Here is a 13,808-nt window from a genome sequence, read left to right as displayed (position 1 = left end):
GAAATATAAGTCAAAAAATGATACACCACCTCACATCAGTCAGAATGGCTAAAATTGAAAACTCAGGAACAACAAATGTTGGCAACGATGTGGAGAAAGAGAAAACCTCTTACTCTGTTGGTTGAAATGTAAACTGGTGCAGCCACTCTGGAAAACTGTATGGAGTTTCTTCAAAAAGTTAAAAATAGACCTACCCTATGACCCAGTAATTACACTAGACATTATCCAAAGGATACAAACATAGTGATTCAGAGAGGCACATGCACTTCAATGTTTATGCAACAATGTCCACAAGAGCCAAAATATAGAAGATTCCACATGTGTATGGAGGATGAATGGACAAAGATGTGATTGATATATATAATGGAATGTTACTCAGCCATCAAAAAAATGAGATCTTGCCATTTACAATGATGTGGATATAACCATATGGTATTATGCTAAGAGAAATAATGTCAAAGAAAGAGAAATATCATATAATTTTACTCATATGTGAATTTAAGAAACAAAACAGATGAAAATAGAGGAAGGGAAGGATAAACAAAGTAAAATAAAAACAGAGAGGAAGGAAAACCGTAAGAGTCTTAGCGATAGGAAAGAAACTGAGGGTTGCTGGAAGGGAGGTAAGGTAATTGAGTGGGCACTTAATGTCATGAGCACTAGGTGTTTTATGTAAGTGATGAATCACTAAATTCTACCTCTGAAACTAATAATATAATTTATGTTAACTAAAATAAAAAGGGAAAATTCTGTTAACTAATTTTTTTTAAAGCTCAAGCATGTCTAAACCATATTTCTTTTGTGCCATATCACTGTCCTCCTTACTTATTCAGCAGTGCTTCTGGATATAGAATCAGAGAGGGTTTTTTACAATAGTTTCTCCATATCTGAGTGGTAGTTTTAGAGCCCGTGTACATGTTGATAGTTGATAAAGGACATCAATGCAAATAAGATGAGAAGAGATGAAATAAACAATAGATTTAGAGAAAATAATGTTGCAGACATTAAAAAAAAAAAAGTTAAAAACCCTAGCAAAATAGGAAGAGCTGACTAAGAAAGAAAAACACAATGCAAGAGAAATAAGAATAAAAGGGACAATAGAAACACATAGCTTATCACCACTAGCCTAGGGAACAGTGCCTTTTGTATCATGTCACCTCAGATTATGTCATACTAACAATGGTAGAGCACTACTGTTAAAATTAGCATCTACATGGGATTAGGACTCTTTACCAGCAGGGGCAGAACATTTTCTACATGGGATTTAACAAAAATAAGGAATTTTGTTTTCTGCTACCTCACCTTAACAGAAAGTCAAGAGATAATTTAAAATTTGGTTCAGGTCTTTTCTCATCTTTTTTTTCCTCCTATTTTCATTTCTCAACTCCATAAATTTTTATTGATATTATTTTTCAGCAAGTTCTCCTAGTAGCTTTGAGAAAATACCCTACCAGTTCTTAGCCCTGCAGCAGAACGTATCTGTTTAGGTTTCTGAAGTATCCCTTCAATAGAGTCTTACTGACTTGATTTGGATAACATACCATTCATGAGGAGAGTACTGGTCCTAGAACGTATATGTTTTTAATTGGCCTACCTGGGTCACCAGTCTATTTAGCTGAATGTATACAGCTCATTCTTCATGTAATAGCCAGAAACATCAAATTTATTTTGATACACTTTGCCTAAACTGCAACCTTCCTCCACTGACCTTCTCACTATGATTCTGATTCAAGCCAAAAGGCTGGTATTTTTTAGAGGGTATGTTAGTTGTCTTATCTCATCTCAGTTCACATTCTCTCCCACTCACTCTGCTTCAATCACTCTGGCCTCCTATAAGTTCTCTGAGCACTCTAGGCAGGTTCTACTTTGAGACTTTTTTTTTTTTTTTGCTTTGTTTCTTCTGCCTGAATGGTATTCCCCACACATGTACACTTGATCTTAGCCAAAAGACCGAGAAGCGATATATTCCCCACACATGTAGACATGGCTCATTCTTTCACATCCTTAAGGTCACAATGATGCTTTCTTTGATCACTTTATTAGAAATTAGTTTTCTCAGTGCATAATGTGTCTACTTTCTTTGCTTTAGTCTTCCACAAGATACTTATTAGAATCTAAGAAATTTAATGTTTTATTAGTTTATCCAATTTACAATCTATGTCATCCAACTATCACTAAATGTAAGATTTCTGAGGGCAAGCAAGGAGATCAATAGCAAATAAATAGTAGGTATTCAGAAAATACTTTGAATGGATTAATAAATCAATGCACAAATAATCTTTGAGTGGGAATGTTTGACCAGATAATTTTATCTTATCTAAAGGTGAAATTGAGTGGATCAGGTACCATGAAATCAATAGACTCCTTTATATAATTCTGTTTATATTAGAAACTATTTGTAAACCTTATTTTGATACCAATTTGAACCTTTGTTCATCATGAAGAAAACCACATGTAAACTGTTTTTATAGTTTCACTCCTCACTTATGATGGATTTCCAAATTCTCATGCTTAAAATATGAAAGAAGTGATAATAGTTTTCCTACAGGGTTACTAAGTCTACTAAGTGGATTTATATGTACAAAAGTAATTTATACAATAAAAGCACTAAACAAAAGACTTATCATTATGGATACTTATAACCACTGACTGCATTTATATATTTAAAATATATTAGTTATAATTAGGCTAATCAAAGAAATCCAGTGCAAAAGTAATGTATTATTTCTCTTTTTGTTGTACTTCCCTCAGGGGATCATGGACATTGAAGCATATTTTGAAAGAATTGGTTATAGGAATTCTAGGAAGAAACTGGACTTGGAAACATTAACTGACATTCTTCAGCACCAGATCCGAACCGTTCCTTTTGAGAACCTTAACATCCATTGTGGGGAAGCCATGGAACTGGGCTTGGAGGCCATATTTGATCAAATTGTGAGGAGGAACCGTGGTGGGTGGTGTCTCCAGGTCAATCATCTTCTGTATTGGGCTCTGACCACAATTGGTTTTGAGACTACAATGTTGGGAGGGTATGTTTACAGTACTCCAGCCAACAAATATAGCAATGCTATGATTCACCTTCTGCTGAAGGTGACTACTGATGGCAGGAATTACATAGTGGATGCTGGGTTTGGACGCTCTTACCAGATTTGGCAGCCTCTGGAGTTAATTTCTGGGAAGGATCAGCCTCAGGTGCCTTGCATCTTCCAGTTAAGAGAAGACAAAGGAATCTGGTACTTGGACCAAATCAGAAGAGAACAGTACATTTCAAATCAAGAATTTCTTGATTCTGATCTTCTGGAAAAGAACAAATACCGAAAAATATACTCCTTTACTCTTGAACCTCGAACAATTGAAGATTTTGAGTCTGTGAATACATATCTTCAGAAATCTCCAACATCTGTGTTTACAAGCAAGTCATTCTGTTCCTTGCAGACCTCTGAAGGGGTTCACTGTTTAGTGGGCTGCACCCTTTCCTATAGAAAATTCAATTTTAAAGACAATATGGATTTGGTAGAGTTTAAGATGCTGAGTGAGGAAGAAGTAGAAAAAAAGCTTAAAAATATATTTAATATTTCCTTGGAGAGAAAGCTTGTGCCTAAACATGGTGATCAATTTTTTACCATTTAGTATAAGGAGTAAAAATGGCCTTTGGTATTACTTCATGTCCTGAAACTTTTTATTATAAAAAATTTTAAACATATACTAGAGAAAATAAAATACTAAATGTCTGTATCACCCAATTTATCAATTATTAACTACCATATTTCTTCAATGTTCACACATTATACCAAAGAAAATTTTACCCTTAAAAATATCAGCATTTAAAATTACAAAGTTATAGTCATCAAAACAGTATGGTACTGGCACAAAAACGGACACAAAGCTCAATGGAACAGAATAGAGAACCCAGAAATGGATCCACAACTGTATGGTCAACTAATCTTCAATAGAGCTGGAAAGAATATCCAGTGGAAAAAAAGACATCACCTTCAACAATAGTGTTGGGAAAACTGGACAGCTACATGCACAAAATGAAACTGGACCATTTTCTTAAACCATACACAAAAAATAAATTCAAAAGACTCAGTGTAAGACAGGAAACCACCAAAATCCTAGAGAAGAACACAGACATAAACCTCTTTGACCTGGGCTGCAGCAACTTCTTGCGAGACCCAACACCAGAGGCAAGGAAAACAAAAGCAAAAATGAACAACTGGGACTTTATCAAAATAAAAACCTTCTTCATAATGAAGGAGACAATAAAACTAAAATGCAGCCCACGGAATGGGAGAAGATATTTGCAAATGACCTTACAGATACAGGGTTAGTATCAAGATCTATAAAGAATTTATCAAACTCAATATCCCCCAAAAACAAATAATCCAGTTAAGAAATACATGGAAGACATGAATAGACACTTCTCCAAAGAAAGACATACAAATGGCTAACAGACAAATAAAAAATGCTTAACATCACTCATCAGCAGGGAAATAAAAATCAAAACTACAGTGGGATATCACCTAACCAATCATAATGGTTAGTTAAAAAAAAAAAAACAGGTGTCAGAGAGGGTATGGAGAAAGGGGAACCCTCTTGCACTGTTGGTGGGAATGAAAACTGATGTAGCCACTCTGGAGAACAGTTTAGAGGTTCCTCAAAAAGCTAAAAATAGAACTCCCTACAATACAAAAATTGCATTCTTAGGTACTTAACAAAAAGATACAAAATATAGATTCAAGGGGGGTACATGCACCCTGATGTTACAGCAACATTATCAACAATAGCCAAACTATGGAGAGAGACCAAATGTCCATCAACTGATGAATGGATAAAGAGGTTTTATATACATATATGTGCCACCTCCATTGCATACAATATATATAATGGAATATTATTCAGCCATCAAAAAGAATGAAATCTTCCATTTGCAATGGAAGAAAGACAAATACCATATGGTCTCACTCATGTGTGGAATTTAAGAAAGAAAATAGATGAACATATGGGACATGGGAAAAGAAGAAAAGGGGAGAGGGAAACAAGTCATAGGTGACTTTTAACAATAGAGAACAAACAGGGTTGATGGAGAGAGGTGGGTGGTGCATGGGCCATATGGATGATCAGTATTAAAGAAGGCACCTTTGTTGAGGCACCTGTGTGGCTTACTCAGTTAAGTGTCTGCCTTCAGCTCAGATTATGATCCCAGGGTCCTGGGACCAAGTCCCACATTGGGCTCCCTGCTAAGTGGGGAGTCTCCTTCTCTCTCAGCCTCTTCCCCTGCCCCTGCTCATGCTCTATCTCACAATCTATCATAATAAATAAATAAATAAATAAATAAATAAAATCTTTAGAAGTAAAAATAAGACACTTGTGATGAGCACTGGGTGTTGTGTGTAAGTGATGAATTACTGAATTCTATTCCAGAAACCAATAATGCACAATATGTTAACCACCTAAATTAAGAAATAGGATAAAATCAGAATGTAGGGGATAAAAAACGTGAAAGAGAGACAAGCTGGTGGAAGAGTAGGGAACCTCATTTCATCTGGTCCCCTGAATTTAGCTAGATAACTATCAAATCACTCTGATAACCTATGAATTCAACATGAGAAAAATTTTTTTTTTAATGCTGGAATTCTACAAATAGAAAGCAAACGCTTTTTGCAAGGTAACATTGTGAAGTGAAATGGAGGGGATATATCAGAGGATAAAAGGTGGAGGGGAGGGAGCCTCTGTAAACCAGCTACCAGAAAGTGATAAAGCCCCAGAGCACAAAATCTGAACCCTTAGAAATCTGCTCCAGTGAGAGACATCCCTGCATGAAAGGTGTTGTTTGGTGAAGTGGGGCAGAATCCTAGGTGGAACAGTGTGGTCTCGGGTTCCCTGGTGTCACAGAGAGCATGGGGATCCCTGAGCCAACAGAGTTCCCCAGCATTGGAGTGGGTAAACTGGTTACCATCTGCAATCCCAGGAGGAGACTCTTAGCTTGGTTCACCATAAGCCATGAACCCTGAAGACTCTGGCGAGACCTCTCATTGTGGGGGGGTGGGATCGCAAAATTCAATTAAAGCTGTGGCCTTCTGCCTTCCCCCAGGAGGGGCAATGGGGACATGTGCACCACTGGGTGAATGCTGTCCTTGCAGGGCCCCTTCAAGGATAGAGGTGGGTGACCCCCACCTTACCCCAGTAGGGAAGGTGTGTGGGTGAACACACGACTAGGTGAATGAGTTCTGGTTGGGGGGGGGGTTGCTGAAAAAGACAAAAATGTGCGACCCTCCCTCTTCCCCCAGGAGGATCAGTGCAGGCACATACCATAGGACTCTATAGAGTGTGACACACACAAAGTGAAAACTGCTTATCCCTAAGGGTTTACTGAAGAAAGGGGCTAGGGTCTTTTGGCTTGGGGGCTATAGATCGGGGCACAGCCATTTTTACTTTCATCTAGAGATGCCTGGAAAGCCTTTAGGGAACAAAAGCCACATAGAAAAACCAGAAACACCTTACACTGAGCCCCTCCCCCACCCCACAAGTGTTGGTGCAACTCAGCCAAGACAAACACAACTGAGAATCAGTGCAGCAGGCCCCTGCCCCAGAGACCAGCTGGAAAAACAGGGAACACCAAACCTACAGAGCACACAGTGCTGCAAACTTGCAGCTCTAAGGGAAAAATAGTATGTAGAATTTGAAGTTGTTCCTCATGATTCCTTTATATTTCAGTTTAAAATTTTCTCTTTTTTTCCTTTTTCAATTAATTTCTTATTTTATCAAATCTTTGTTTTTAAGTCTTTTTAAACTTTCATTTTTCTAATATTTACATTTCTAGACATATTTTTCAGCTTTGGCTTCCTTTCACTGTATTCAATTTTATTTTTGTGTATATATAAGTTTTGTTTTCTTTACGATTTTGGGATTTAGTGTCTTCTAACACAGAGACCAAAATATACCCAGGACCAAGTGGATCACCCTGTTTTGTTCACCTGGAGGATTTTATTCTCTCTTCCCCTTCCCCTATTTCTTTGGGGTTTCTGATACTTTAGATTTAGCTATGTGTATTTCCCTTGACCTGGGGTTGATATTTGTGGGGGGTTTTTTCCCATCCATTCATCCATACCTCTTTAGGCAAAATGACTAGAAGGAGGAATTCAAAACAAAAGAAAGATCCAGAGGTAATACTCTCTGCCACAGATCTAATGGATGTGGATATAAGTAAAATGTCAGAGATGGAATTCAGGATAGCAATTTATTAAGTTACTATCTGGGCTTGAAGAAAGCATGAAGACACTAAAGAATGTCTTATTGCAGAAATGAGATCTAATCAGGCCTAAATTTAAAATACTCTAACTGAGATGCAGTCTAAATTGGATGCTCTAATAGCCAGAAGAGGCAGAAGAGATAGAGGCAGAAGAGATGGTACGTGACATAGAAGACAAGTTAATGGAGACGAAGAAAGCTGAGGAAAAGAGAAAAACAACTAATAGACCATGAAGGGAGGCGTTGAAAAATCAGTAATGTCATTAAAAAAAATCAGTACTACTAGACTGCCTAAGGGAGAGAAAAGAAAGAGGGCCAGAAAGTATATTTGAGGGACCTGAGAACATCCCTAATCTGGAGAAGTAAAAAGGCATTCATGGGGAAGACACGTCCCAAAATCAATGAAAATAGATCAATATCCTGACATATACTAAGGAAGCTTGCAAATTTCAGAGATAAAGAAAAAATCCTGAAAGCACCTGGAGACAAGACATTCTCAACCTCTGGGGTAGGAATATTAGACTGACATTAGACTTAATCCACAGAGACCTGACAGACTGGAAAAGGCTGTCATGATATACTTAGGGTATAAATGAGAAAAACATACAGCCAAAAATACTTTATCCAGCAAGGCTGTAATTAAGAATGGAAGGAGAGATAAAGAGCTTCCAGGACAGGCAGAAATTTAAAAATATGTGACCACCAGGAAAGCCCCACAAGAAATATTAAGGGGATCCTGTAAGCAAAGAGAGACCAAGATTAACATAAAACAGAAAGAAATAGAGATGATCTACAGAAAAAAAGAACTTAAAGATATTACAATGGCACTAAATTCATATCTTTTAATGGTTACTCTGAATGTAAGTTTGCTAAATGCTCCAATCAAAAGACACAGGGTATCAGATTGGATAAAAAAGCAAAACCCATCCATATGCTGTCTACAAGACACTCACTTTAGACCCAAAGATGCATCCAGATTGAAAGGGGGAGGTGGAGAATTATTTATAATGCTAATGGACATAAAAGAAAGCTGAGGTAGCAATCCTTGTATCAGACAAATTACATTTCAAGCCAAAGAGATAAAGAGGGACACTATATCATATACTTAAAGTGTCTATCCCCAAAAGATCTAATAATGGCAAATATGTATGCCTCTAACTTGGGAGCAACCAAATATATCAACCAAGTAATAACACAATTAAAGAAACACATTGATAACAATACGATAATAGTAAGGAACTTCTGCACCCCACTCACAGCAATGTATAGGTCAGCTAAGCAGAAAATCAACAGGGAAATGAGGGCTTTGAATGACATAGTGGATCAGATGGATGAAAAACAATCTGAGGGTTTTGAAGGGGCAGGGTGTGGGAGGTTGGTGGTACCAGGTGCCCTCCAAACAGAGGGCACAGATTGCATGGAGCACGGGGTGCGGTGCAAAAATAATGAATACTGTTATGCTGAAAATAAAAAATAAGTTTAAAAACAAAACAAAACAAAAAAACAAATATACACAGAGTATTCCAACCTAAAGCAACAGAATACATATTCTTCTCAAGTGTATATGGAACTATTTCCAGAATAAATCACATACAGGTCACAAAGCAGGTCTCCACTAGTACCAAAAGACTGAGGTTATTCCCTGCATGTTTTCAGACCACAAGGGTTTGAAACTTGAATCACAAGAGGAAATTTGGAAGGGACTCAAATACTTGGAGGTTAATGAGCATCCTGCTACAGAAAGAATGGGTAACCAGGAAAATAAAGATTTTTAAAAATTCATGGAAGGAAATGAAAATGAAAAAACAGCTGTACAAAACCTTTGAGATACAGCAAAGGTGGTCCTAAGAGGGAAATACATTGCAATACGAGTCTTTCTCTAATAACTCCCAAAATATTGAATACATAAACTAACTTTATACCTAAAGGACCTGGAGAAAGAACAGCAAATAAAGCCTAAGCAAAGCAAGAGAAGGAAAATAATAAAGATTAAGCAGAAATCAATGAAATAGAAGCCAGAAGAATAGGAGAACAGATCAATACTGATTCCTTAAAAGAATAAGAGCAATAAACCTCTGAAAGAATTATCAAAAAGAAAAAAATGACCCAAATTAATAAAATCATGAATGAAACAAGAGATCATGACTAACACCAAGGAAATACAAATAATTTTTAGAACATATTTTGAGCAACCATATGTCTACAAATTAGGCAATCTGGAAGAAATGGATGCATTCTTAGAAGCTTGAAAATTAAAAAAAAAAAAAATCCACACCTGAAAAACGAAGTAGTAGAAAATCTGAACAGGCCCATAACCAGAAAGGAAATTGAAGCAGTAATCCAAACTCTCACAAAAGACTAGAGTCCAGTGCTGGATGGTTACCCAGGGGAATTCTACCAAACATTTAAAGAAGAATTAATATCTATTCTACTGAAGCAGTTTCAAAAAATAAAAAAGGAAAGAAAACTTTCAAACTCATTCTATGATGCCAGCATTACCTTGATCCCCGACAAAGGAGATCCCATAAAAAGGAGAATTACAGACACATATCTCTGATGAACAGGGATGTCAAAATACTCACCAAGTGCAAGCCACTGGATCCAACAGTACATTAAAAGGATTATTCACCATGACCAAGTGGTGCTGGGCTGCAAGTGTGGTTCAACATTCACAAACCAATCAACATGATAGATCACATTAATAAAAAGAAAGGACCAGAACTATATGATTCTATCAATTGCAGAAAAAGATTTTGATAAAATACAACATTATTTCTTGATTAAAAGTCTTGAGTGTAGGAATAGAAGGAATGTAGTACAGTATCATAAAAGCCACCCATGAAGAGGCCACAGTGAATATCATTTTCAATGGGGAAAAACAGAACTTTTCCCCTAAGGTCAGGAACACGATAGGGAGGCCCACTGTCAGCATTATTGTTCAAAGTAGTACTGGAAGTCTCAGCAATCAGACAACAAAAAGAAGCAAACTGCATTCAAATTGGCAAAGAATTCAAACTTTCTCTGCAGATGACATGATACTTTGTGTGGAATACCCAAAAGATTCTACCCCCAAATTGCTAGAACTAATACAAGAATTCAGCAACATAGCAGGATATAAAATCAGTGCAGAGAAACCATTTGTGTTTCTATACACTAAAAATGAGCCAGAAGAAAGAGAAATTAGGGAATCTATTCCATTTACAATTGCACCAAAAACCATAAGATCCTTAGGAATAAATCTAACCCAAGAGGTAAAGGACCTGTACTCTAAAAATGACAGAACACATATGAAAGAAATTGAGGAAGACATAAAGAAATGGGAAAACATTCCATACTCATAGATTGAAAGAATATTGTTAAATTGTCTATGCTACCCAGAGCTATCTACACATTTAATGCAAAATACCATTGACATTTTTCACAGAGCTGGAACAAGCATTCCTAAAATTTGTATGGAACCAGAAAATGCCCTGCATAGCCAAGAGGAGACAAGATAGTAACACAATAGGAGACCTCATTTCATCTGATCCCTTGAATTTAACCACATGAAGTCAACCTGAGATGTAAAAGAAGTATATTTGGACCTCTAAAAGCAGAGAAAAAACTCCTTTTTGCACGGTAGGAGGTGCAGAATTGTGAACTGTGGGGAAATATCAGAAGACAAATGGAGAGGGATGGGAATTTCCATAAGCCAGCTGCAGGAAAGTAATATAACACTGGAGCACACAATCAGAACCCTTAGAAATCTGCCCCAGTGAGAGACATCCCACCAAATTACACAAATTACACAAAGAATCCACACTTAGGACCAGCTCACTTTAAGCCCATCTCCCTACAGGAGTAGGGGCGACTCCACCCAGGAAAACACACTTGAGAAGCCAAGCTACAGCCCCTGCCCTAGAAAACAGGAAGAACAAGTGGATGACAAGCTCATGGATCCCAAAGGGCAAGAAAACTCCAGCACCAGGGGAAAATAATATAATGAGCTCCAGATGTTTCCTCATGACTTGTTTATCCTTCAGGCTAAATTTTACATTTTTTTTTCTTCTTTCTTTCCTTTCTCTCTATCTTTCCTTCTTTCTTTCATTAACTTTTTCCCATTTCAAATAGATTCTTATTTTGAAACATGTTTTTAAGTTGCTTTTTAATTTTTTTCACATCAATATTTTATAGATTTATGCCCCCATTCTACTCCTTTTTTCACTCTATTCAATTTTATTTTGAAATATATATAAGTTCTTATTTCCTTGCATTTTGGGGATATGCCATCTTTTAAAAAAAATTTTATTTGTTTATTTATTTATTTATTTGTCAGAGAGAGAGAGAGGGCAAGAGAGGGAACACAAGCAGGGGGAGAGGGAAAGGGAGAAGTAGACTTCCCAACAGATCAGGGAGACTGACGTGAGACTTGATTGCAGGACCTGAGCAGAAGGCAGCAGTTTAACAACTTAGCCACCCAGGTGTCCCAATATACTAGCTTCTAACATAGAGACCAAATTTCAATCAGGAACAAACAGATCACCCTGCTTTGTCCACACTGAGAAATTATACTCCCTGCCCCCCCCCAATTTTTTTTGTTTTGTTTTTTAATTGTTTAGGATCTTTTTGGCTTTACATGTCTATGTTACCTTCTGACCACTTCAGATTTAGTCTAGGGTGTATTTTGCTTTGGCTGTCCTTTATATTTTGGACTCTGTTGATTTGCTCACCCACCCTTCACTGGACAGAATTATTAGAAGGAGGAACTCACAACAAAGAAAAGAACCAGAGACAATGTCCTCTGCCACAGAGCTAATGGTTATGGATATAAGCATGTTGTCAGAGATAGAATTCAGGGTAGCAATTATAGGGATAAAAGCTAGACTTGAAAAAAGGATACATGACAACACAGAACCTCTAGCAGTGGGAATGAGATCAAATCCAGACAAACTCAAAAATGTTATGAATGAGATGCAATCTAAATTTGATACTATAACAGCTACAGTCAATGAGCAGAAGAAAGAATAAATGATATATAGGACAGGGAGATGGAAAGGAAGGAAGTTGAAGAAAAGAGAGATGAACAAATAACAGAGAATGAGGAGAGGCTGAGAGAATAAGAAAGACAGGGCTAGAAAGTATATTTGAGCAAATCATGGCTGAGAACTTCCTTAATCTTGGGAAAGAAACAAGCATTCATATCCCAAGAGATGGAGAAGACCCCTCCCAAAATCAATAAAAATACATCAACACTCTAACATGTAACAGTGATGTTTGTAATCTTACAGCCAAAGAAAATATCCTGACAACAGCTAGGGAGGGAATGTTCCTTAGATATGGAGGGAGGAGCATCAGAATAACATCAGACCTAACCACAGAAATATGGCAAGCCAGGTTTGGGGTGACAAGACATATTCATGGTACTAAGTGAGAAGAAAATGCAACTAAAAATACTTTATCTGAACCATGAGAGACTGTGGACTCTGAGAAACAAACTGAGGGTTTTGGAGGGGAGGGGTGTGGAATGTTGGGTGAGCCTGGTGGTGGATATTAATGGACGGCATGTACACGTGGAGCACTGGGTGTGGTGCATAAACAATAAATTCTGGAACACTTAAAAGATATTTTAAAAATATATTTTTTAATTTTTATTTTTTTCACATCAACATTTTACAGATTTATGCCCCCATTCTACTCCTTATAATATAAAAAAATATATATTTTTTAAATTTCTTTTCAGTGTTCCTGAATTCATTGTCCATATACACTATGGAGTATTATGCCTCCATCATAAAGGATGAATACCCAACTTTTGTAGCAACATGGACAGGACTGGAAGAGATTATGCTGAGTGAAATAAGTCAAGCAGAGAGAGTCAATTATCATATGGTTTCACTTATTTGTGGAGCATAACAAATAGCACGGAGGACAAGGGGAGATGGAGAGGAGAAGGGAGCTGAGGGAAATTGGAAGGTGAGATGAACCATGAGAGACTATGGACTCTGAAAAACAATCTGAGGGGTTTGAAGAGGCAGCGGGTGGGAGGTTGGGGGAACCAGTTGGTGGGTATTAGAGAGGGCACGTATTGCATGGAGCACTGGGTGTGGTGAAAAAACAATGAATACTGTTATGCTGAAAAGAAATAATATATAATATATATATTAAGTCAATAAAAAATACATTATCTGGCAAGACTCTCATTCATAATAGATGGAGAGACAGACAAAACAGGACAGACAGAAACTGAAAGAATATGTGATCATCAAACCAACCCTGCAAGAATTATTAAGGGGGATTCTGGTTCAACATTCAGAAATCAATCAATATGATAGAAAACATTAACAAAAGAAAAGGCAAGAACCACATGATCCTCTGAGTTGATGCAGAAAAATATTTTGATGAAATACAGAGTCCTTTCTTTTTTTTTTTTTTAAAGATTTTATTTATTTGTCAGAGAGAGCGAGCGAGAGCGAGCACAGGCAGACAGAGTGGAAGGCAGAGTCAGAGGGAGAAGCAGGCTCCCTGCAGAGCAAGGAGCCCGATGTGGGACTTGATCCCAGCGTCCTGGGATCGAGTCC

General features: G+C 37.2%; 1 protein-coding gene across 2 annotated transcripts in view; it reads left to right on the top strand.

Annotated features, from left to right (window-relative positions):
* LOC132006506 (arylamine N-acetyltransferase 1) overlaps window positions 1-13,808 on the top strand; it is a 149,879-nt gene that overhangs the window by 54,595 nt on the left and 81,476 nt on the right. Inside the window, exon 2 of one of the 2 annotated variants that reach the window (XM_059384342.1) lies at window positions 2,752-3,660. The exons of the other annotated variant lie outside the window; for it this stretch is intronic. Within the exon in view, the coding sequence (XP_059240325.1) occupies window positions 2,758-3,630 (873 nt within the window). The 5' untranslated portion in view covers window positions 2,752-2,757 and the 3' untranslated portion in view covers window positions 3,631-3,660. Of the gene's footprint in view, window positions 1-2,751; window positions 3,661-13,808 lie in introns of those variants that run through there. 2 annotated transcript variants of the gene reach the window in all.

The sequence above is a fragment of the Mustela nigripes genome, chromosome 18, assembly GCF_022355385.1.
Source record: "Mustela nigripes isolate SB6536 chromosome 18, MUSNIG.SB6536, whole genome shotgun sequence".
Lineage (NCBI taxonomy): Eukaryota > Metazoa > Chordata > Mammalia > Carnivora > Mustelidae > Mustela > Mustela nigripes.
The sequence above is the reverse complement of the archived record's forward strand: the minus strand, read 5'-3'. Positions and strand labels throughout refer to the sequence as shown.